The sequence below is a fragment of the Haliotis asinina genome, chromosome 1, assembly GCF_037392515.1.
Source record: "Haliotis asinina isolate JCU_RB_2024 chromosome 1, JCU_Hal_asi_v2, whole genome shotgun sequence".
NCBI lineage: Eukaryota > Metazoa > Mollusca > Gastropoda > Lepetellida > Haliotidae > Haliotis > Haliotis asinina.
In genome coordinates, this window is record NC_090280.1 from 91,905,065 (window position 1) to 91,927,449 (window position 22,385).

The following is a 22,385-nucleotide window of genomic DNA, read 5'->3' on the forward strand; positions in this document are numbered from 1 at the left end:
TGCCTTTGATGTAACAAAACTTCCAGATTAACAATGTGTGCCTGTATTACCATGCTTCGAATTGTAAGCATTCCCATTATAATTTGTAGCCTTTTAAAACATTTCGGGGGTGGTGTGGTGGGGAGACCTGACGACCATTGATTAAAGTGCTCGGTCTTCACGCCGAAGACCCGAGATTGATTATCGACATGGATGCAATATGTGAAGCCCATATCCGGTGTCCTAAATATTGCTGGAATTTGGCCGCAAAGCGGCGTAAAACTAAACCCACTCTCTCACTTATTAGGGTAAGGGAAGTCACCACTGTCCTCTCCTATCAAAAGGAACAGGAATCCCGTTGAATGATATCTACGTCACAGAGAGCTAGGTCAAGTAGGCCAGGGAACAAATACATACATGTAACCCTCACTGCACTGCAGATAGCTCGCCAGGTAGCAATCCCATCTTGTGTCTGGATCTCAGTGCACTCTCACTGGATACACTATAGACTTGTATGCGGACACCATGTCTCAAGTAAGTTCCTCAGCACTATACGACTGTATACATGACAGATCGTTGTGTGAGACATGGCACACACAGACTATAGTTTCCATGTTAACTGAAGAATCGGTTATATTTAGGTACCTGTCGCACAGTGAAAACATGATATTTGTTTTAGCTTGTATGAAAGCGTGTGATTTACACAAGAAATAGTACGTATTAGCGTTAAATAGAAAATTGCCAAAACAAACTGATAGTTGAGCGTTGTCACGTAATACCAGTAACGGCGACCCTGATTTCGTTCACTGCAGGCAGCTTGCCTGGTAGCCTTTATGACAGACTACGATGACACAGCAGAAACACTGCTGACTGTTCAGATAGAATGTAGGACCAACTTGGGCGTTCACTTGTCACACGGAAGTGATAAAATATATGATCAACTTGCTGATGGGAATGTGAATGTGTCCAAAACTGTATTCCACAGGAGATATCGCTTGTGTGAGATCAGGCGATATTTGGCAGTAGGTTTTGCACAATGCCCTGACAATGCTATGACGTCATGAACGTGAGACGTTACAGTGCTATGACACTGCAAATCTAATGCCAGTGCTGTGTTCAGAGATGTACATCACTCATTGAAAACTAATGAAGAATGATCGTGGATGATAAATAGAATCTCACCATCGTGTCTACTGAAATCAATTATATCAACACTCGTTGATAAAGGTAAAAATATCCTCGGCAAGCCTTGGATATTTGTTACTTTATCAACTTATGTTTAGAAGTAATATCTGATGTTAAGCGAGTTTTGGTGAAATATTTGCAATGCATCGAAGCAATATTCCGGCTATGTGGAACTGAACGAGTCTGGCCCAGAAAATTCAGTGATCAACACCATGATCATCGATCTACGCATTTGGGATACGATACCATGTGTCAACCAAGTCAGCGAGCTTGACCAGTCGTCCTGTACCGTAGGCATGGTTTCTAGAAGACCGAATTTAACCCGGATCTACACGGATCCTGTGTTTCTGAGTTGAATACCCCACTCATGACTTGCCTCGCTTCCGCTTCAGAGACAGATAGTGGAAGTAGTGGACGATGGCGGTGATGCCGCCACGGTCGTAAGCGACCATGGCTTCCCTCTTCCCAACTTCCCCGACGGACCAGGCATCGACGGTGTGCATTCTGTGAAAATTCGCGACGATGATATTCTACTTATCACGTATCCTAAATCAGGTAATATTAACATTAGATGTATTTCATTTGGTATCAGGTATGGCTCATGTATCCAAAATATATTTTTCGGGTAGGTTTCATAAAAAACGGTGCCTGTATTTCATCATCGTCTTTACTGAAAAGTGTACTCCACAGACTCCACAATACTTTTCTCAATGATATAGCTGGTAGTGTACGTTAATAGCAACAATTGTAACTGTATGTTTGTGTACTGGAATTGATACTTCAAGATTACTTAATTGCCATCATGTAAAGCCCATCCGTTTACCAAATATTACATCCCATTTATCCAATTTCACGCACCAATCATACTCATGCCCATCCTGTAACATCCACACCAATCGCACTGAAATCCATCCTACCACACCCGCACCATTCATACTCATGCCCATCCTGTCACACCTTCACCAGTCCCACTCAAGTCCATCCTATCACACCCACAGCAATCACACTCAAGCTCATCATATCACACCGACACCAATCCCACTCAACTCACACTAATCACTAACATTCACATCAATAACAACAACCATCATTCAAAATGTTCTGCTCATTTCTGGTTTCCAAATAAGTAAGAAGCATTCTGTTCAGGACACATCACAGTGCACTGTGCAGTACAGCTTTGTATTTTCCTGAGAACTGATGCAGATTTGTAGGCTCAGACCCGGCCCATGCCATAAAGGTTTGCTTGTCTCTCCAGGAACTCACTGGGTGTTTGAAATAGCAAGAGAGATCCTTTCAGGGAAGATAATTGACGATAACGTCTCAAAGGGCCAAGCCTTCATGGAAATGGTGCCAGAGGAGAAGTATGCTGACTTCCCGTCTCCCAGGTTCCTCATCTCCCATTTGCTGATGAAACATCTGCCAGATGACGTTCGTAAAAAGAAAATAAAAATCATCATTGTTCTAAGGAATCCAAAAGACGTAGCTGTTTCACTCTATAACTTCTTGAAAACGATTCCATTTATCAACTACAAAGGCGAGTGGAAGAACTTTGTGCGACCATTCTTTCATGGAAAGTGTAAGTACCGTTCTGTCTGTGGTCATCTATAAATAGTCATCTTTTTGCACTCTTTTACCTTTAAATTTCCCCTATGCTCCTACGTCCTATAATCCTTCTTGGAAACTTTTTCTTGGAATTCTTTGCTTCCCGAGTGTGGAGTCTTACAACCTTTCCACTCGAGTTAATTCTTCCTATAATCCTGCATTTTGTGAGTGAACGTGGCAAGTATAGTTTGAATACTTAGTTGAACTATTCAGTTTTGTTGACCGTGTCTTCGCCTGGTGATTTATTTTATGATCTCTGCCATAATCGTTAAATTTGTGAGTGGTGAGCGTATGTTGATTTAAAGAGGGATCTCGACACTGCTTTGAACCATGTTGCATCAATAGCCACGAGTTGTATTCTAAAAGCTTGTGTAACCTTCTTGCTATCGCTACACCGTTGAAAGACGATTTCTTTAGGCATCCACGCTTTAGTCTTTTTTTTGTTACAGTTATCTATGGCTCGTGGATAGACTATGTCCTCGAGTGGGAGCAGGTCAAAAAAGACAATCCTGATTTGCCTGTGCTGACTCTCCTCTACGAAGACATTAAGGAGGTGAGATGGACAACACTATCTTGCTATAATGTACACGGCATTTACAGTATTTCATCATAAAAGTGAAATCAACGATTTGGGGGGTATGGGCATATTAAGCCGATATATCCAGGGAATGCATAGACATAAAGCAGGTACGTGGGGGCAACACGTAGAGATAAAGCCAGTATATGGGGGACAACATGTAGAGATACAGCACTTATACAGGGACAACACGTACAGATTAAGGAGGTGACTGAGGACAACAGATAGAGATAAAGCAGGTATGTGGGGGCAACAGGTAGAAATAAAGCAGGTATGTGGTGGCAACAAGTAGAGATAAAGCAGATGTGTGGTGGCAACGCTTGCGCACATTAAGCAATTTTAAGTGAGCAACACGTGCACACATTGAGCAAGTCTGTGAGGACAAGTCGTGGACACTGAGCAGGTATATTGGGCCTGACGCATAGACACATTAAGCATTATCTCGAGGAAACAATCAAGTCAAAATGAAATGAGGTTTGTTGGGATCAGTCTGAGTTGTAATATCATTACTAATGAAAAGAACTTGAGATGTAAATATTCAATTTGTTGTCCATTCAGGATCAAATGCGAGAGATGAGGAAGATTTGTGAGTTTCTAGGAGTAGAAAGGACGGATGACTTCCTATCCAAAGTCTGCGACAACACCACTATTGCATCCATGAAAACTCGACAGAAGAAGGACGATAGTGGAATCCAAATTTATAGAAAAGGTATGGATCAGTTATGACCCTTTTCTTAGGTCATGTCATGTAGTTATTAGCCATCATCTCGGGCAATAAGGTTCGCTGCTTATGAGTGGGTGAGTGCGTGAGTGAGTTAATATTTAACGTCACATCGGCAATATGTCAGGCATATCGTGACGGGAACAAAACATTGAAATGGAATGTATGAGTATTATGAAAACCTGTCGACAAAGGACAGTAAAACAACTAGAATATCCCAATTTGAATTATGAGGGAAAGTGCCACATATAAAGACGTTTCTGAGAGCGGTGCCAGTGCAGTACTAGTGCCTATGGCTTAAACATCTACGTGTAAGTCCATAGGGAGTACATGGAGCTCCATGTTTGACCCTATGGTATTACGTCCACATCTTTCTGTTAAAGCCTGATGTGGGCCAGTGGCTTCAAATGCTGCATGTAGGACCAGAGAGTAAAGGTCTAGATGAAGGTCCTTGACTTAAACACTGGCATGCGAGTCCAGGGTACTATTACAATGTTGCCACGGAAATTTGTTTGTTTCCAAGGCTGAAAACAAATCCTGATATAGGTCAATAGTTTATAATCACAAATCTTATGTAAATGTCTGCAAAGCTAATGTTCAACCTACAGAATGTTTCTCTCCAGGTGGAGTTGGTGACTGGAAGAACTGGTTCACTGTCGCCCAGAACGAGTGGTGGGACCAGCACTTCCAGGAAAGGATGGCAGACAGCCCTCTTCAGTTTAAATACACACTGTGATTAACCGAGACTGTACTTTAGCCTAAGGTACTACAGTCATAGCTTTTAGGAACGACTTTATGAGTGTGCGTATTATACAACTGTGCCACCAGTGCTGAGAAGGAAATGATTAATCTGATGTGATGAGTTACCATCATACTGAACCGATTCCAGGTCCAATAAAATGAGGCTGACATAGTCTTGATCTTTGCTTTATTGTAACTGAAAGAAACAGATGTGTCTGCGATCTTTGCAGCACCAGCTTAAATATGTAAGACAGATGTGCAATTAACAATAATTCAGGTATACTGTGATAAAAACATCCTGGACATGACTGCTATGTTACATCGCGTAAATACTCTTTGACAAACCTAAGACTCAGTTTGAGCTATATATAGCTTTAAAATGTACATGGGGCGGTGGGGTAACCGAATCCTGTAGGCTATAGCCTAGTCACGCCGAAAATCCGGGTTGGATTCCCCACACTGATACACTGTGTGATGCCCACTGCTGATGTTGCTTTGATATTGCTGGAATATTGCTAAAAGTAGCGTGAAACCTAACTCATTCACTTCTATACGAGCTATATATAACTAAAATATGTAAAGGAGGATTTCAGCCGCTTTGCTTTGTGCACGTACCTGTGTTTGTATGTAAGCACACGTATTGCTCGTTTATATTTTGGTCTGTAATAAACGAGCATTAGGTGATCAATGCTGGTCTGTCCTTGATCAGCCTTCATCAGATAGTTACCGCACCACACTGTGTTAAATAAATACAGGTGTCTATTGCCAACGTTTCACACTGTTTGCGTTTTTATTTCAAATAATTTGCTTAAGTGAGTGAGTGAGTGAGTTAATATTTAACGTCACATCGGCAATGTTTCAGCCATATTGTGACGAGAACATTTAACACTGAAATGAAATATAGGTATAGTATAAAAACCTGTCAACGAAGGACAGTAAAACAGCTAGAATATCACAAAATGGGATTAAAACTAGCGTGGAACGTTAATACTAATATCACTATTCGGACAATACGATATAACATCAGGCTATAGATTGCCAACAACTGAAGGTAGATCACCATACTAGGGACCACGGGGACTTACAGTGCCTTTGCTACCTGCATGGACCCTAGTTGGATTTACATCATCCCCTCAGCTAGTAGCAATTTAGACACATCTAGCCAAGTATATAATCCAAGAAAGATATTTCCATTCACTGAGAACTTGCTGTTACAACTTACTGTTAGCAAATTATTTCTGCTATATATGTGAATCTATTTAGTTAATGGTCACTTGAAACGGTGGCTCCTGTGCATGTATTATGGAACCAGGAAGGGATGTTTGAGTAGATGTAATCATTAATGTCAGCCATTTTATAAGGAAATAGCAATACCTGGAAGGTTTATTAAGGTTTAAATATCACTAATCTACGTAAATCACGTGACATAGTTTTCTCTCCATATTGTAATTTTCATTCAACTGGAGGAAATAGAGAATGTCTGACTGTCTCTGTGGCTGCCTGGCTCTGTTTGTCTGTCATCATTTTCAACGTTCCATCTTTGAGCATCCTGTCCCTGTCGCTGTTCGTTTGCAGAAGCTTTGAAGGAGGTATAGAGTGGACGATGTTTTCCTTTGGAGTTGGAAAAAGTCCAATCCTGATCAGCCAGTGTTGACTCTGTTCTACGAAGTCACTGAGCAGGCGCGAGGGACGGCATTTGTTTATTGCCGCAATTTGTAATATTACACCTACGTCCACTGCCCTTCTTGTTTTCCTGGGTCTTCCAGTACGAGGTCTGTCCTGTATACTTTACCAGTGGCTTGGAACATGTCCCTCAGCCTGTGAATGACCGAGGGTGACACTTGAAGACGGTGAGCAACAATATTAATTGCTGTTGTGCTTGTGTTTGCACTCCTGTTTTTCGCTGTTTTCGACAATGTTACAATGACTATATGTGTTTGTAGTATATGAAAACAACCTACATGTCAGTGCTCTGTGTATGACAAAGCATGAAAATGTTGCAATTTACCCTCAAACAATAATCAACAAGAATGGAGATGTTTATTTAGGTAGATGCACCGAGAAACATATACACACAAGAAGTTATATGAAAGTTAATACATGCCGAAGTATGCAGATGAAGCACTGTCTATAGTTAGACCTTGAAACAAACAAGTTTCCGTGCAGGCATTTTCATAATACCCTGGAGTTTTCCCAGTGTTTAAGCCATTGACCTTCATTTCAACCTTTAGCTCTTGGGTGAACGTTTTACGTATTATTCTTTATATCATATTTTGGGCATAGGAAAACAAGAATTTAAAACCAAAAACATTTTAAATGTCGATGGTGACAAAACTATTGTTGGTAATCCATTTTCACCTCAGCTGATCACATCTTTCAACAGTTTAGTTTGATTTTTTATTTGAAAAATAAACTGATAGTTACATTTGAACTTTCTTTGTTACAATTGCCCATTCACCTGATACAACTGCTACGGACCACTGTAGGTATTAACTTTGTAACAACATGATAGTCACCTTTAAATAACACTGAGGTTTAAAGTCAAGATGTCAATGTTGTAGTTAGTACCTAATAATTTTGTGTGTGGTCGACTAGACTCCAATTACAAGACGTTAAGTAACAAGTGTTACAACTGACCCCCGTCTCCCCTGCATCTTTCACGAAACCTACGGTTACTCAAAGGTGAGGAACTTTTGCAGTTACGCATGAGTATATTCATTACCAACAGATGAGCAGATAAAAGAAGTTATTATTTGTAAGCGTAGCGAACATCCACAATGCTTGTAACTAGAAGATTAGATGTTGATGAATATATGTTGATAGGCTGATCGAAATAACACAGTTATTACATTAAGAGGACATTCTGTCACAGATTGGGGAATATTTACTTTAGTTCACAAAAATCAGAATATGAAGGACTGTGGTTTAATGTATCCAAATGTCCCAGTTGTACCAGTTTCTAAACGGACATATAGCCAATGTCAACGTTGCCTTTGATGTAACAAAACTTCCAGATTAACAATGTGTGCCTGTATTACCATGCTTCGAATTGTAAGCATTCCCATTATAATTTGTAGCCTTTTAAAACATTTCGGGGGTGGTGTGGTGGGGAGACCTGACGACCATTGATTAAAGCGCTCGGTCTTCACGCCGAAGACCCGAGATTGATTATCGACATGGATGCAATATGTGAAGCCCATATCCGGTGTCCTAAATATTGCTGGAATTTGGCCGCAAAGCGGCGTAAAACTAAACCCACTCTCTCACTTATTAGGGTAAGGGAAGTCACCACTGTCCTCTCCTATCAAAAGGAACGGGAATCCCGTTGAACGATATCTACGTCACAGAGAGCTAGGTCAAGTAGGCCAGGGAACAAATACATACATGTAACCCTCACTGCACTGCAGATAGCTCGCCAGGTAGCAATCCCATCTTGTGTCTGGATCTCAGTGCACTCTCACTGGATACACTATAGACTTGTATGCGGACACCATGTCTCAAGTAAGTTCCTCAGCACTATACGACTGTATACATGACAGATCGTTGTGTGAGACATGGCACACACAGACTATAGTTTCCATGTTAACTGAAGAATCGGTTATATTTAGGTACCTGTCGCACAGTGAAAACATGATATTTGTTTTAGCTTGTATGAAAGCGTGTGATTTACACAAGAAATAGTACGTATTAGCGTTAAATAGAAAATTGCCAAAACAAACTGATAGTTGAGCGTTGTCACGTAATACCAGTAACGGCGACCCTGATTTCGTTCACTGCAGGCAGCTTGCCTGGTAGCCTTTATGACAGACTACGATGACACAGCAGACACACTGCTGACTGTTCAGATAGAATGTAGGACCAACTTGGGCGTTCACTTGTCACACGGAAGTGATAAAATATATGATCAACTTGCTGATGGGAATGTGAATGTGTCCAAAACTGTATTCCACAGGAGATATCGCTTGTGTGAGATCAGGCGATATTTGGCAGTAGGTTTTGCACAATGCCCTGACAATGCTATGACGTCATGAACGTGAGACGTTACAGTGCTATGACACTGCAAATCTAATGCCAGTGCTGTGTTCAGAGATGTACATCACTCATTGAAAACTAATGAAGAATGATCGTGGATGATAAATAGAATCTCACCATCGTGTCTACTGAAATCAATTATATCAACACTCGTTGATAAAGGTAAAAATATCCTCGGCAAGCCTTGGATATTTGTTACTTTATCAACTTATGTTTAGAAGTAATATCTGATGTTAAGCGAGTTTTGGTGAAATATTTGCAATGCATCGAAGCAATATTCCGGCTATGTGGAACTGAACGAGTCTGGCCCAGAAAATTCAGTGATCAACACCATGATCATCGATCTACGCATTTGGGATACGATAACATGTGTCAACCAAGTCAGCGAGCTTGACCAGTCGTCCTGTACCGTAGGCATGGTTTCCAGAAGACCGAATTTAACCCGGATCTACACGGATCCTGTGTTTCTGAGTTGAATACCCCACTCATGACTTGCCTCGCTTCCGCTTCAGAGACAGATAGTGGAAGTAGTGGACGATGGCGGTGATGCCGCCACGGTCGTAAGCGACCATGGCTTCCCTCTTCCCAACTTCCCCGACGGACCAGGCATCGACGGTGTGCATTCTGTGAAAATTCGCGACGATGATATTCTACTTATCACGTATCCTAAATCAGGTAATATTAACATTAGATGTATTTCATTTGGTATCAGGTATGGCTCATGTATCCAAAATATATTTTTCGGGTAGGTTTCATAAAAAACGGTGCCTGTATTTCATCATCGTCTTTACTGAAAAGTGTACTCCACAGACTCCACAATACTTTTCTCAATGATATAGTTGGTAGTGTACGTTAATAGCAACAATTGTAACTGTATGTTTGTGTACTGGAATGGATACTTCAAGATTACTTAATTGCCATTATGTAAAGCCCATCCGTTTACCAAATATTACATCCCATTTATCCAATTTCGCGCACCAATCATACTCATGCCCATCCTGTAACATCCACACCAATCGCACTGAAATCCATCCTATCACACCCACAGCAATCACACTCAAGCTCATCATATCACACCGACACCAATCCCACTCAAGCCCATCCTATCACACCAACACCAATCCCACTCAACTCACACTAATCACTAACATTCACATCAATAACAACAACCATCATTCAAAATGTTCTGCTCATTTCTGGTTTCCAAATAAGTAAGAAGCATGCTGTTCAGGACACATCACAGTGCACTGTGCAGTACAGCTTTGTATTTTCCTGAGAACTGATGCAGATTCGTAGGCTCAGACCCGGCCCATGCCATAAAGGTTTGCTTGTCTCTCCAGGAACCCACTGGGTGTTTGAAATAGCAAGAGAGATCCTTTCAGGGAAGATAATTGACGATAACGTCTCAAAGGGCCAAGCCTTCATGGAAATGGTGCCAGAGGAGAAGTATGCTGACTTCCCGTCTCCCAGGTTCCTCATCTCCCATTTGCTGATGAAACATCTGCCAGATGACGTTCGTAAAAAGAAAATAAAAATCATCATTGTTCTAAGAAATCCAAAAGACGTAGCTGTTTCACTCTATAACTTCTTGAAAACGATTCCATTTATCAACTACAAAGGCGAGTGGAAGAACTTTGTGCGACCATTCTTTCATGGAAAGTGTAAGTACCGTTCTGTCTGTGGTCATCTATAAATAGTCATCTTTTTGCACTCTTTTACCTTTAAATTTCCCCTATGCTCCTACGTCCTATAATCCTTCTTGGAAACTTTTTCTTGGAATTCTTTGCTTCCCGAGTGTGGAGTCTTACAACCTTTCCACTCGAGTTAATTCTTCCTATAATCCTGCATTTTGTGAGTGAGCGTGGCAAGTATAGTTTGAATACTGAGTTGAACTATTCAGTTTTGTTGACCGTGTCTTCGCCTGGTGATTTATTTTATGATCTCTGCCATAATCGTTAAATTTGTGAGTGGTGAGCGTATGTTGATTTAAAGAGGGATCTCGACACTGCTTTGAACCATGTTGCATCAATAGCCACGAGTTGTATTCTAAAAGCTTGTGTAACCTTCTTGCTATCGCTACACCGTTGAAAGACGATTTCTTTAGGCATCCACGCTTTAGTCTTTTTTTTGTTACAGTTATCTATGGCTCGTGGATAGACTATGTCCTCGAGTGGGAGCAGGTCAAAAAAGACAATCCTGATTTGCCTGTGCTGACTCTCCTCTACGAAGACATTAAGGAGGTGAGATGGACAACACTATCTTGCTATAATGTACACGGCATTTACAGTATTTCATCATAAAAGTGAAATCAACGATTTGGGGGGTATGGGCATATTAAGCCGATATATCCAGGGAATGCATAGACATAAAGCAGGTACGTGGGGGCAACACGTAGAGATAAAGCCAGTATATGGGGGACAACATGTAGAGATACAGCACTTATACAGGGACAACACGTACAGATTAAGGAGGTGACTGAGGACAACAGATAGAGATAAAGCAGGTATGTGGGGGCAACAGGTAGAAATAAAGCAGGTATGTGGTGGCAACAAGTAGAGATAAAGCAGATGTGTGGTGGCAACGCTTGCGCACATTAAGCAATTTTAAGTGAGCAACACGTGCACACATTGAGCAAGTCTGTGAGGACAAGTCGTGGACACTGAGCAGGTATATTGGGCCTGACGCATAGACACATTAAGCATTATCTCGAGGAAACAATCAAGTCAAAATGAAATGAGGTTTGTTGGGATCAGTCTGAGTTGTAATATCATTACTAATGAAAAGAACTTGAGATGTAAATATTCAATTTGTTGTCCATTCAGGATCAAATGCGAGAGATGAGGAAGATTTGTGAGTTTCTAGGAGTAGAAAGGACGGATGACTTCCTATCCAAAGTCTGCGACAACACCACTATTGCATCCATGAAAACTCGACAGAAGAAGGACGATAGTGGAATCCAAATTTATAGAAAAGGTATGGATCAGTTATGACCCTTTTCTTAGGTCATGTCATGTAGTTATTAGCCATCATCTCGGGCAATAAGGTTCGCTGCTTATGAGTGGGTGAGTGCGTGAGTGAGTTAATATTTAACGTCACATCGGCAATATGTCAGGCATATCGTGACGGGAACAAAACATTGAAATGGAATGTATGAGTATTATGAAAACCTGTCGACAAAGGACAGTAAAACAACTAGAATATCCCAATTTGAATTATGAGGGAAAGTGCCACATATAAAGACGTTTCTGAGAGCGGTGCCAGTGCAGTACTAGTGCCTATGGCTTAAACATCTACGTGTAAGTCCATAGGGAGTACATGGAGCTCCATGTTTGACCCTATGGTATTACGTCCACATCTTTCTGTTAAAGCCTGATGTGGGCCAGTGGCTTCAAATGCTGCATGTAGGACCAGAGAGTAAAGGTCTAGATGAAGGTCCTTGACTTAAACACTGGCATGCGAGTCCAGGGTACTATTACAATGTTGCCACGGAAATTTGTTTGTTTCCAAGGCTGAAAACAAATCCTGATATAGGTCAATAGTTTATAATCACAAATCTTATGTAAATGTCTGCAAAGCTAATGTTCAACCTACAGAATGTTTCTCTCCAGGTGGAGTTGGTGACTGGAAGAACTGGTTCACTGTCGCCCAGAACGAGTGGTGGGACCAGCACTTCCAGGAAAGGATGGCAGACAGCCCTCTTCAGTTTAAATACACACTGTGATTAACCGAGACTGTACTTTAGCCTAAGGTACTACAGTCATAGCTTTTAGGAACGACTTTATGAGTGTGCGTATTATACAACTGTGCCACCAGTGCTGAGAAGGAAATGATTAATCTGATGTGATGAGTTACCATCATACTGAACCGATTCCAGGTCCAATAAAATGAGGCTGACATAGTCTTGATCTTTGCTTTATTGTAACTGAAAGAAACAGATGTGTCTGCGATCTTTGCAGCACCAGCTTAAATATGTAAGACAGATGTGCAATTAACAATAATTCAGGTATACTGTGATAAAAACATCCTGGACATGACTGCTATGTTACATCGCGTAAATACTCTTTGACAAACCTAAGACTCAGTTTGAGCTATATATAGCTTTAAAATGTACATGGGGCGGTGGGGTAACCGAATCCTGTAGGCTATAGCCTAGTCACGCCGAAAATCCGGGTTGGATTCCCCACACTGATACACTGTGTGATGCCCACTGCTGATGTTGCTTTGATATTGCTGGAATATTGCTAAAAGTAGCGTGAAACCTAACTCATTCACTTCTATACGAGCTATATATAACTAAAATATGTAAAGGAGGATTTCAGCCGCTTTGCTTTGTGCACGTACCTGTGTTTGTATGTAAGCACACGTATTGCTCGTTTATATTTTGGTCTGTAATAAACGAGCATTAGGTGATCAATGCTGGTCTGTCCTTGATCAGCCTTCATCAGATAGTTACCGCACCACACTGTGTTAAATAAATACAGGTGTCTATTGCCAACGTTTCACACTGTTTGCGTTTTTATTTCAAATAATTTGCTTAAGTGAGTGAGTGAGTGAGTTAATATTTAACGTCACATCGGCAATGTTTCAGCCATATTGTGACGAGAACATTTAACACTGAAATGAAATATAGGTATAGTATAAAAACCTGTCAACGAAGGACAGTAAAACAGCTAGAATATCACAAAATGGGATTAAAACTAGCGTGGAACGTTAATACTAATATCACTATTCGGACAATACGATATAACATCAGGCTATAGATTGCCAACAACTGAAGGTAGATCACCATACTAGGGACCACGGGGACTTACAGTGCCTTTGCTACCTGCATGGACCCTAGTTGGATTTACATCATCCCCTCAGCTAGTAGCAATTTAGACACATCTAGCCAAGTATATAATCCAAGAAAGATATTTCCATTCACTGAGAACTTGCTGTTACAACTTACTGTTAGCAAATTATTTCTGCTATATATGTGAATCTATTTAGTTAATGGTCACTTGAAACGGTGGCTCCTGTGCATGTATTATGGAACCAGGAAGGGATGTTTGAGTAGATGTAATCATTAATGTCAGCCATTTTATAAGGAAATAGCAATACCTGGAAGGTTTATTAAGGTTTAAATATCACTAATCTACGTAAATCACGTGACATAGTTTTCTCTCCATATTGTAATTTTCATTCAACTGGAGGAAATAGAGAATGTCTGACTGTCTCTGTGGCTGCCTGGCTCTGTTTGTCTGTCATCATTTTCAACGTTCCATCTTTGAGCATCCTGTCCCTGTCGCTGTTCGTTTGCAGAAGCTTTGAAGGAGGTATAGAGTGGACGATGTTTTCCTTTGGAGTTGGAAAAAGTCCAATCCTGATCAGCCAGTGTTGACTCTGTTCTACGAAGTCACTGAGCAGGCGCGAGGGACGGCATTTGTTTATTGCCGCAATTTGTAATATTACACCTACGTCCACTGCCCTTCTTGTTTTCCTGGGTCTTCCAGTACGAGGTCTGTCCTGTATACTTTACCAGTGGCTTGGAACATGTCCCTCAGCCTGTGAATGACCGAGGGTGACACTTGAAGACGGTGAGCAACAATATTAATTGCTGTTGTGCTTGTGTTTGCACTCCTGTTTTTCGCTGTTTTCGACAATGTTACAATGACTATATGTGTTTGTAGTATATGAAAACAACCTACATGTCAGTGCTCTGTGTATGACAAAGCATGAAAATGTAGCAATTTACCCTCAAACAATAATCAACAAGAATGGAGATGTTTATTTAGGTAGATGCACCGAGAAACATATACACAGAAGAAGTTATATGAAAGTTAATACATGCCGAAGTATGCAGATGAAGCACTGTCTATAGTTAGACCTTGAAACAAACAAGTTTCCGTGCAGACATTTTCATAATACCCTGGAGTTTTCCCAGTGTTTAAGCCATGGACCTTCATTTCAACCTTTAGCTCTTGGGTGAACGTTTTACGTATTATTCTTTATATCATATTTTGGGCATAGGAAAACAAGAATTTAAAACCAAAAACATTTTAAATGTCGATGGTGACAAAACTATTGTTGGTAATCCATTTTCACCTCAGCTGATCACATCTTTCAACAGTTTAGTTTGATTTTTTATTTGAAAAATAAACTGATAGTTACATTTGAACTTTCTTTGTTACAATTGTCCATTCACCTGATACAACTGCTACGGACCACTGTGGTTGATAGGTATTACCTTTGAAACAACATGATAGTCACCTTTTAATAACACTGAGGTTTAAAGTCAAGATGTCAATGTTCTAGTTAGTACCTAATAACTTTGTGTGTGGTCGACTAGACTCCAATTAAAAGACAATAAGTAACAAGTGTTACAACTGACCCCCGTCTCCCCTGCATCTTTCACGAAACCTACGGTTACTCAAAGGTGAGGAACGTTCGCAGTTACGCATGTGTATATTCATTACCAACAGATGAGCAGATAAAAGACGTTATTTTTTGTAAGCGTAGCGAACACCCACAATGCTTGTAACTAGAAGATTAGATGTTGATGAATATATGTTGATAGGCTGATCGAAATAACACAGTTATTACATTAAGAGGACATTCTGTCACAGATTGGGGAATATTTACTTTAGTTTACAAAAATCAGAATATGAAGGACTGTGGTTTAATGTATCCAAATGTCCCAGTAGTACCAGTTTCTAAACGGATCTATTGCCAATGTCAACGTTGCCTTTGATGTAACAAAACTTCCAGATTAACAGTGTGTGCCTGTATTACCATGCTTCGATTGTAAACATTCCCATTAAAATTTGTAGCCTTTAAAAACATTTCGGGGGTGGGTGATAGGGAAACCTGACGACCATTGATTAAAGCGCTCGGTCTTCACGCGGAAGACCCGAGATTGATTATCGACATGGATGCGATATGTGAAGCCCATATCCGGTGTCCTAAATATTGCTGGAATTTGGCCGCAAAGCTGCGTAACTCACTCTCTCGCTTATTAGGGTAAGGGAAGTCACCACTGTCCTCTCCTATCAAAAGGAACAGGAATCCCGTTGTACGGTATCTACGCCACAGAGAGCTAGGTCAAGTAGGCCAGGGAACAAATACATACATTTAACCCTCACTGCACTGCAGATAGCTCGCCAGGTAGCAATCCCATCTTGTGTCTGGATCTCAGTGCACTCTCACTGGATACACTATAGACTTGTATGCGGACACTATGTCTCAAGTAAGTTCCTCAGCACTATACGGCTGTATACATGACAGATCGTTGTGTGACACCTGGCACACACAGACTATAGTTTCCATGTTAACTGAAGAATCGGTTATGTTTAGGTCCCTGTCGCACAGTGAAAACATGATATTTGTTTTAGCCTGTATGAAAGCGTGTGATTCACACAAGAAATAGTACGTATTAGCGTTAAATGGAAAATCGACAAAACAAACTGATAGTTGAGCGTTGTCACGTAATACCAGTGACGGCGACCCTGATTTCGTTCACTGCAGGCAGCTTGCCTGGTAGCCTTTTTGACAGACTACGATGACACGCAGATATACTGCTGCCTTTAAAGTTCAGCAACAAACGAAACCAGATAGAATTTAGGACCAACTTGGGCGTTCACATATTACTACACACACACATGTAGTAATGTGTGTGTGTGTGTGTGTGTGTGTGTGTGTGTGTGTGTGTGTGTGTGTGTGTGTGTGTGTGTGTGTGTGTGTGTGTGTGTGTGTGTATAGCGAGGGACAGAGAGAGAGATAGATCGTAGTTATGTTGATTTAACAAAACCTGTGTCATGGTGCAAACAGTAAAATAGTCATATTTTTCTGTTCTCCGTATTCCAGGTAGGTCACCTTCCCATCAGGAGGTTGATTGTGTATTTTGTTGTATATATATGCCAAAACTATGTTCCACAGGAGATATCGCTTGTGTGGGATCAGACGATATCCCCTACGAGAGAACACTTTGGCAGTAGATTTTGCACAATGCCCTGACAATGCAATGACGTCATGAACGTGAGACGTCACAATGCTATGACACTGTAAATCTAATGCCAGTGCTGCGTTCAGAGATGTACATTTTTCATTGAAAACTAATAAAGAATGATCTTAGATGATTAATAGAATCTCATCCTCGTGTCTACTGAAAACAATTGTATCAACACTCGTTGATAAAGGTAAAAATATCCTCGGGAAGGGTCAAGTATTTGTTATTATCAACTTGTGTTTAGAAGTAATATATGATTTTAAGCGAGTTTTGGTGAAATATTTGCAATGCATCGAAGCAATATTCCGGCTATGTGGAACTGATCGAGTCTGGCCCAGAACATCCAGTGATCAACACCATGATCATCGATCTACGCATTTGGGATACGATACCATGTGTCAACCAAGTCAGCGAACTTGACCAGTCGTCTTGTACGGTAGGCATGGTTTTTTAGATGCAGATTTAACCCGGATCTACACGGATCCTGTGATTCCGATTTGAATACCCACTCATGACTTGCCTCTCTTTCGCTTCAGAGACAGATAGTGAAAGTAGTGGACGATGGCGGTGATGCTGCCACGGTCGTAAGCGACCATGGCTTCCCTCTTCCCAACTTCCCCGACGGACCAGGCATCGACGGTGTGCGTTCTGTGAAAATTCGCGACGATGATATCCTAATTATCACGTACCCTAAATCAGGTAACATTAACATTAGATGTATTTCATTTGGTATCAGGTATGGCTCATATCGTTTTACCAAAATATATTTTTCGGGTAGGTTTAAAAAAAAATGGTGCCTGTATTTCATCATCGTCTTTACTGAAAAGTGTACTCCACGGACTCCACAATACTTTTCTCAATGATATAGTTGGTAGTGTACGTTAATAGCAACAATTGTAACTGTATGTTTGTGTACTGGAATTGATACTTCAAGATTACTTAATTGCCATTATGTAAAGCCCATCCGTTTACCAAATATTACATCCCATTTATCCAATTTCGCGCACCAATCGTACTCATGCCTATCCTGTAACATCCACACCAATCGCACTGAAATCCATCCTACCACACCCGCACCATTCATACTCATGCCCATCCTGTCACACCTTCACCAGTTCCACTCATGTCCATGCTATCACACCCACAGCAATCCCACTCAAGCCCATCCTATCCCACCCGCACCATTCATACTCATGCCCATCCTGTCACACCGACACCAATCCCACTCAAGTCACACTAATCACTAACATTCACAACAACAACCACCATTCAAAATGTTCTGCTCATTTCTGGTTTCCAAATAAGTAGGAAGCATTCTGTTCAGGACACATCACAGTGCACTGTGCAGTACAGCTTTGTATTTTCCTGAGAACTGATGCAGATTCGTAGGCTCAGACCCGGCCCATGCCATAAAGGTTTGCTTGTCTCTCCAGGAACCCACTGGGTGTTTGAAATAGCAAGAGAGATCCTTTCAGGGAAGATAATTGACGATAACGTCTCAAAGGTCCAAGCCTTTATGGAAATGGTGCCTGAGGAGACGTATGCCGACTTCCCGTCTCCCAGGTTCCTCATCTCCCATTTGCTGATGAAACATCTGCCAGATGACGTTTGTAAAAAGAAAATAAAAATCATCATTGTTCTAAGGAATCCAAAAGACGTAGCTGTTTCACTCTATAACTTCTGGAAAACACTTCCACATGTCAACTACAAAGGCGAGTGGAAGAACTTTGTGCGACCATTCTTTCATGGAAAGTGTAAGTACCGTTCTGTCTGTGGTCATCTATGAATAGTCATCTTTTGCACTCTTTTACCTTTAAATTTCCCCTATGCTCCTACGTCCTATAATCCTTCTTGGAATTTTTTTCTTGGAATTCTTTGCTTCCCGAGTGAGGATGAATACACATAATATATACACACCAATACAGATTTGAGTACATTCTGTTTTACATGTTTTACAGCACTGAAAGGTGTTTTATATGTAGAATTTAGCCTAAACCCAAGACGATTAGTCTTAAAATCTTTCCACTCGAGTTAATTCTTCCTATAATCCTGCATTTTGTGAGTGAGCGTGACAAGTATAGTTTGAATACTGAGTTGAACTATTCAGTTTTGTTGACCGTGTCTTCGCCTGGTGATTTATTTTATGATTTAAAGAGGGATCTCGACACTGCTTTGAACCATGTTGCATCAATAGCCACGAGTTGTATTCTAAAAGCTTGTGTAACCTTCTTGCTATCGTTACACCGTTAAAAGGCGATTTATTTAGGCATCTATGCTTTAATCTTTTTTTTTGTTACAGTTATCTATGGCTCGTGGATAGACTATGTCCTCGAGTGGGAGCAGGTCAAAAAAGACAATCCTGATTTGCCTGTGCTGACTCTCTTCTATGAAGACATTAAGGAGGTGAGATGTACAACACTATCTTGCTACAATTTACACGGCATTTATAGTATTTCATCATAAAAGTGAAATCAACGATTTGGGTGGGGGGGGGGGGGGGGGGGGGTATGGACATATTAAGCTGATATATCCAGGGAATGCATAGAGATAAAGCAAGTACGTGGGGGCAACACGTAGAGATAAAGCCAGTATATGGGGGACAACATGTAGAGATACAGCACTTATACAGGGACAGCACGTACAGATTAAGGAGGTGACTGAGGACAACAGATAGAGATAAAGCAGGTATGTGGGGGCAACAGGTAGAAATAAAGCAGGTATGTGGTGGCAACAAGTAGAGATAAAGCAGATGTGTGGTGGCAACGCTTGCGCACATTAAGCAATTTTAAGTGAGCAACACGTGCACACATTGAGCAAGTTTGAGGACAAGTCGTGGACACTGAGCAGGTGTATTGGGCCTGACGCATAGACACATTAAGCATTATCTCGAGGAAACAATCAAGACAAAATGAAATGAGGTTTGTTGGGATCAGCCTGAGTTGTAGTATCGTTACTAATGAAAAGAACTTGAGATGTAAATATTCAATTTGTTGTCCATTCAGGATCAAATGCGAGAGATGAGGAAGGTTTGTGAGTTCCTAGGAGTAGAAAGGACGGATGACTTCCTATCCAAAGTCTGCGACAACACAACTATTGCATCCATGAAAACTCGACAGAAGAAGGACGATAGTGGAATCCAAATTTATAGAAAAGGTATGGATCAGTTATGACCCTTTTCTTAGGTCATGTCATGTATTTATTAGCCATCATCTCGGGGAATAAGGTTCGCTGCTTATGAGTGAGTGAATGAGTGAGTTAATATTTAACGTCACATCGGCAATATGTCAGCCATATCGTGACGGGAACATAACATTGAAATGGAATATATGATTATTATGAAAACCTGTCGACAAAGGACAGTAAAACAACTAGATTATCCCAATTTGAATTAAAACTAGCATGGAAAGTTAAAACTAGTATCACTATTGAGACAATACAATATAAAAACAGACTATAGATCGCCAACAACAGAAGGTAGATCACCACACTAGGGAAAATGGGGACCTACTCGCTGCTTATGAGTAAAAGTGCCACATATAAAGACGTTTCTGAGAGCGGTGCCGGTGCAGTACTAGTGCCTATGGCTTAAACATCTGCGTGTAAGTCCATAGTGTAAAACAGTACATGGAGCTCCATGTTTGACCCTATGGTATTACGTCCACATCTTTCTGTAAAAGCCTGATGTCGGCCAGTGGCTTTAAATGCTGCATGTAGGACCAGAGAGTAAAAGTCTAAATGCAGATCCATGGCTTAAACACTGGCATGCGAGTCCAGGGTACTATTACAATGTTGCCACGGAAATTTGTTTGTTTCCAGGGCTGAAAACAAATCCTGATATAGGTCAATAGTTTATAATCACAAATCTTATGTAAATGTCTGCAAAGCTAATGTCCAACCTACAGAATGTTTCTCTCCAGGTGGAGTTGGTGACTGGAAGAACTGGTTCACTGTCGCCCAGAACGAGTGGTGGGACCAGCACTTCCAGGAAAGGATGGCAGACAGCCCTCTTCAGTTTAAATACACACTGTGATTAACCGAGACTGTACTTTAGCCTAAGGTACTACAGTCATAGCTTTTAGGAACGACTTTGTGAGTGTGCATATTATACAACTGTGCCACCAGTGCTGAGAAGGAAATGATTAATCTGATGTGATGAGTTACCATCATACTGAATCTGTTCCAGGTCCAATAATATGAGGCTGACATAGTCTTGATCTTTGCTTTATTGTAACTGAAAGAAACAGATGTGCCTGCGATCTTTGCAGCACCAGCTTAAATGTGTAAGATAGCTGTGCAGCCTCTTTTAACAATAATTCAGGTATACTGTGATGGAAAGATCCTGGACATGACTGCTATGTTATATCGCGTAAATACTTTTTGACAAATCTAAGCCTCAGTGTGAGCTATATATAGCTTTAAAATGTACATGGGGCGGTGGGGTAAGCGAATCCTGTAGGCTATAGCCTATTCACGCCGAAAATGCGGGTTGGATTCCCCACACTGATACACAGTGTGATGCCCACTGCTGATGTTGCTTTGATATTGCTGGAATATTGCTAAAAGTAGCGTGAAACCTAACTCATTCACTTCTATACGAGCTATATATAACTGAAATACGTAAATGAGGATTTCAGCCGCTTTGCTTTGTGCACGTACCTGTGTTTGTATGTAATCATAGGTATTTCTCATTTATATTTTTGTTCTGTAATAGACAAGCACTGGGTGATCAACGCTGATCTGCCCTTGAACATTTAATACTGAAATGAAATATATCTATAGTATAAAAACCTGTCAACGAAGGACAGTAAAACAACTAGAATATCACAAATGTGATTAAGACCAGCGTTGAAAGGTAAAACTAATATCACTATTCGGACAATACAATAATTATAAAATCAGGATAGGGATTGCCAACAACTGAAGGTAGATCACCATACTAGGGACCATGGGGACATACAGTGCCTTTACTACCTGCATGGACCCTAGCTGGATTTCCGTCATCCCCTCAGCTGTTAGCAATTTAGACACATCCAGCGAAAACTTAAAAATACACATATGCTTCGGCTAAGAACAGTGGAAAGTTTAAATTTATTTTGAATGTTTTTGGACTTACGTACCTTCTCAGGAGGACTAATTTGCTTAAGGAATATTTTCTGTCACATATAACAGAAATCAGAATGCCGAGGCCTAATTCCAAATTCTGATTTTGTTTGTTACTGCACTGGATCAGGTCAGGTTAGTTAAGTACCGAGTTGATACATCAGAGCTTTCGTAGTAACATTAATCTCTATCTGTCACAAAGCCATAGTATCCAAGGGAATAAAACTGACGGTCCTTTATATAAAATGGTGTTATGGAGCTGAATATATACTATAAACAAAAATATCGGATCACCCTGAAATTTGACAGGTATATATATATTTAATCGTGATGAGGTCACTATTATTCTAAGGTAAATATAAGGGCACTTTAAACGACATGTTAGAACATGCATTGAAGCAACTGATTCAATATTTGTTGAGTTTAAGTGAAATGAAACATTGTCAAAAACAGTGAAAAACCAG

At 40.7% G+C, this 22,385-nt stretch overlaps 3 protein-coding genes across 3 annotated transcripts; all 3 read left to right on the forward strand.

Moving 5' to 3' along the window:
* Positions 1-504: 504 nt before the first annotated feature.
* LOC137277147 (sulfotransferase 1A1-like) lies at positions 505-4,800 on the forward strand. The gene is made up of 6 exons (XM_067808821.1): positions 505-513; positions 1,557-1,719; positions 2,420-2,740; positions 3,216-3,319; positions 3,902-4,052; positions 4,688-4,800. Exons 1-6 carry the CDS (start codon positions 505-507, stop codon positions 4,798-4,800), a joined length of 861 nt encoding a protein of 286 aa, XP_067664922.1.
* Positions 4,801-8,297: 3,497 nt separating this feature from the next.
* On the forward strand, positions 8,298-13,336 carry LOC137277155 (sulfotransferase 1A1-like). Its single transcript, XM_067808832.1, has 6 exons — positions 8,298-8,306; positions 9,350-9,512; positions 10,178-10,498; positions 10,974-11,077; positions 11,660-11,810; positions 12,446-13,336. Exons 1-6 carry the CDS (start codon positions 8,298-8,300, stop codon positions 12,556-12,558), a joined length of 861 nt encoding a protein of 286 aa, XP_067664933.1. The 3' UTR covers positions 12,559-13,336.
* Positions 13,337-15,935: 2,599 nt separating this feature from the next.
* LOC137284331 (sulfotransferase 1A1-like) lies at positions 15,936-22,167 on the forward strand. The gene is made up of 6 exons (XM_067816103.1): positions 15,936-16,062; positions 17,358-17,520; positions 18,255-18,575; positions 19,121-19,224; positions 19,824-19,974; positions 20,739-22,167. Exons 1-6 carry the CDS (start codon positions 16,054-16,056, stop codon positions 20,849-20,851), a joined length of 861 nt encoding a protein of 286 aa, XP_067672204.1. The 5' UTR covers positions 15,936-16,053; the 3' UTR covers positions 20,852-22,167.
* The last annotated feature ends 218 nt before the right edge of the window (positions 22,168-22,385 follow it).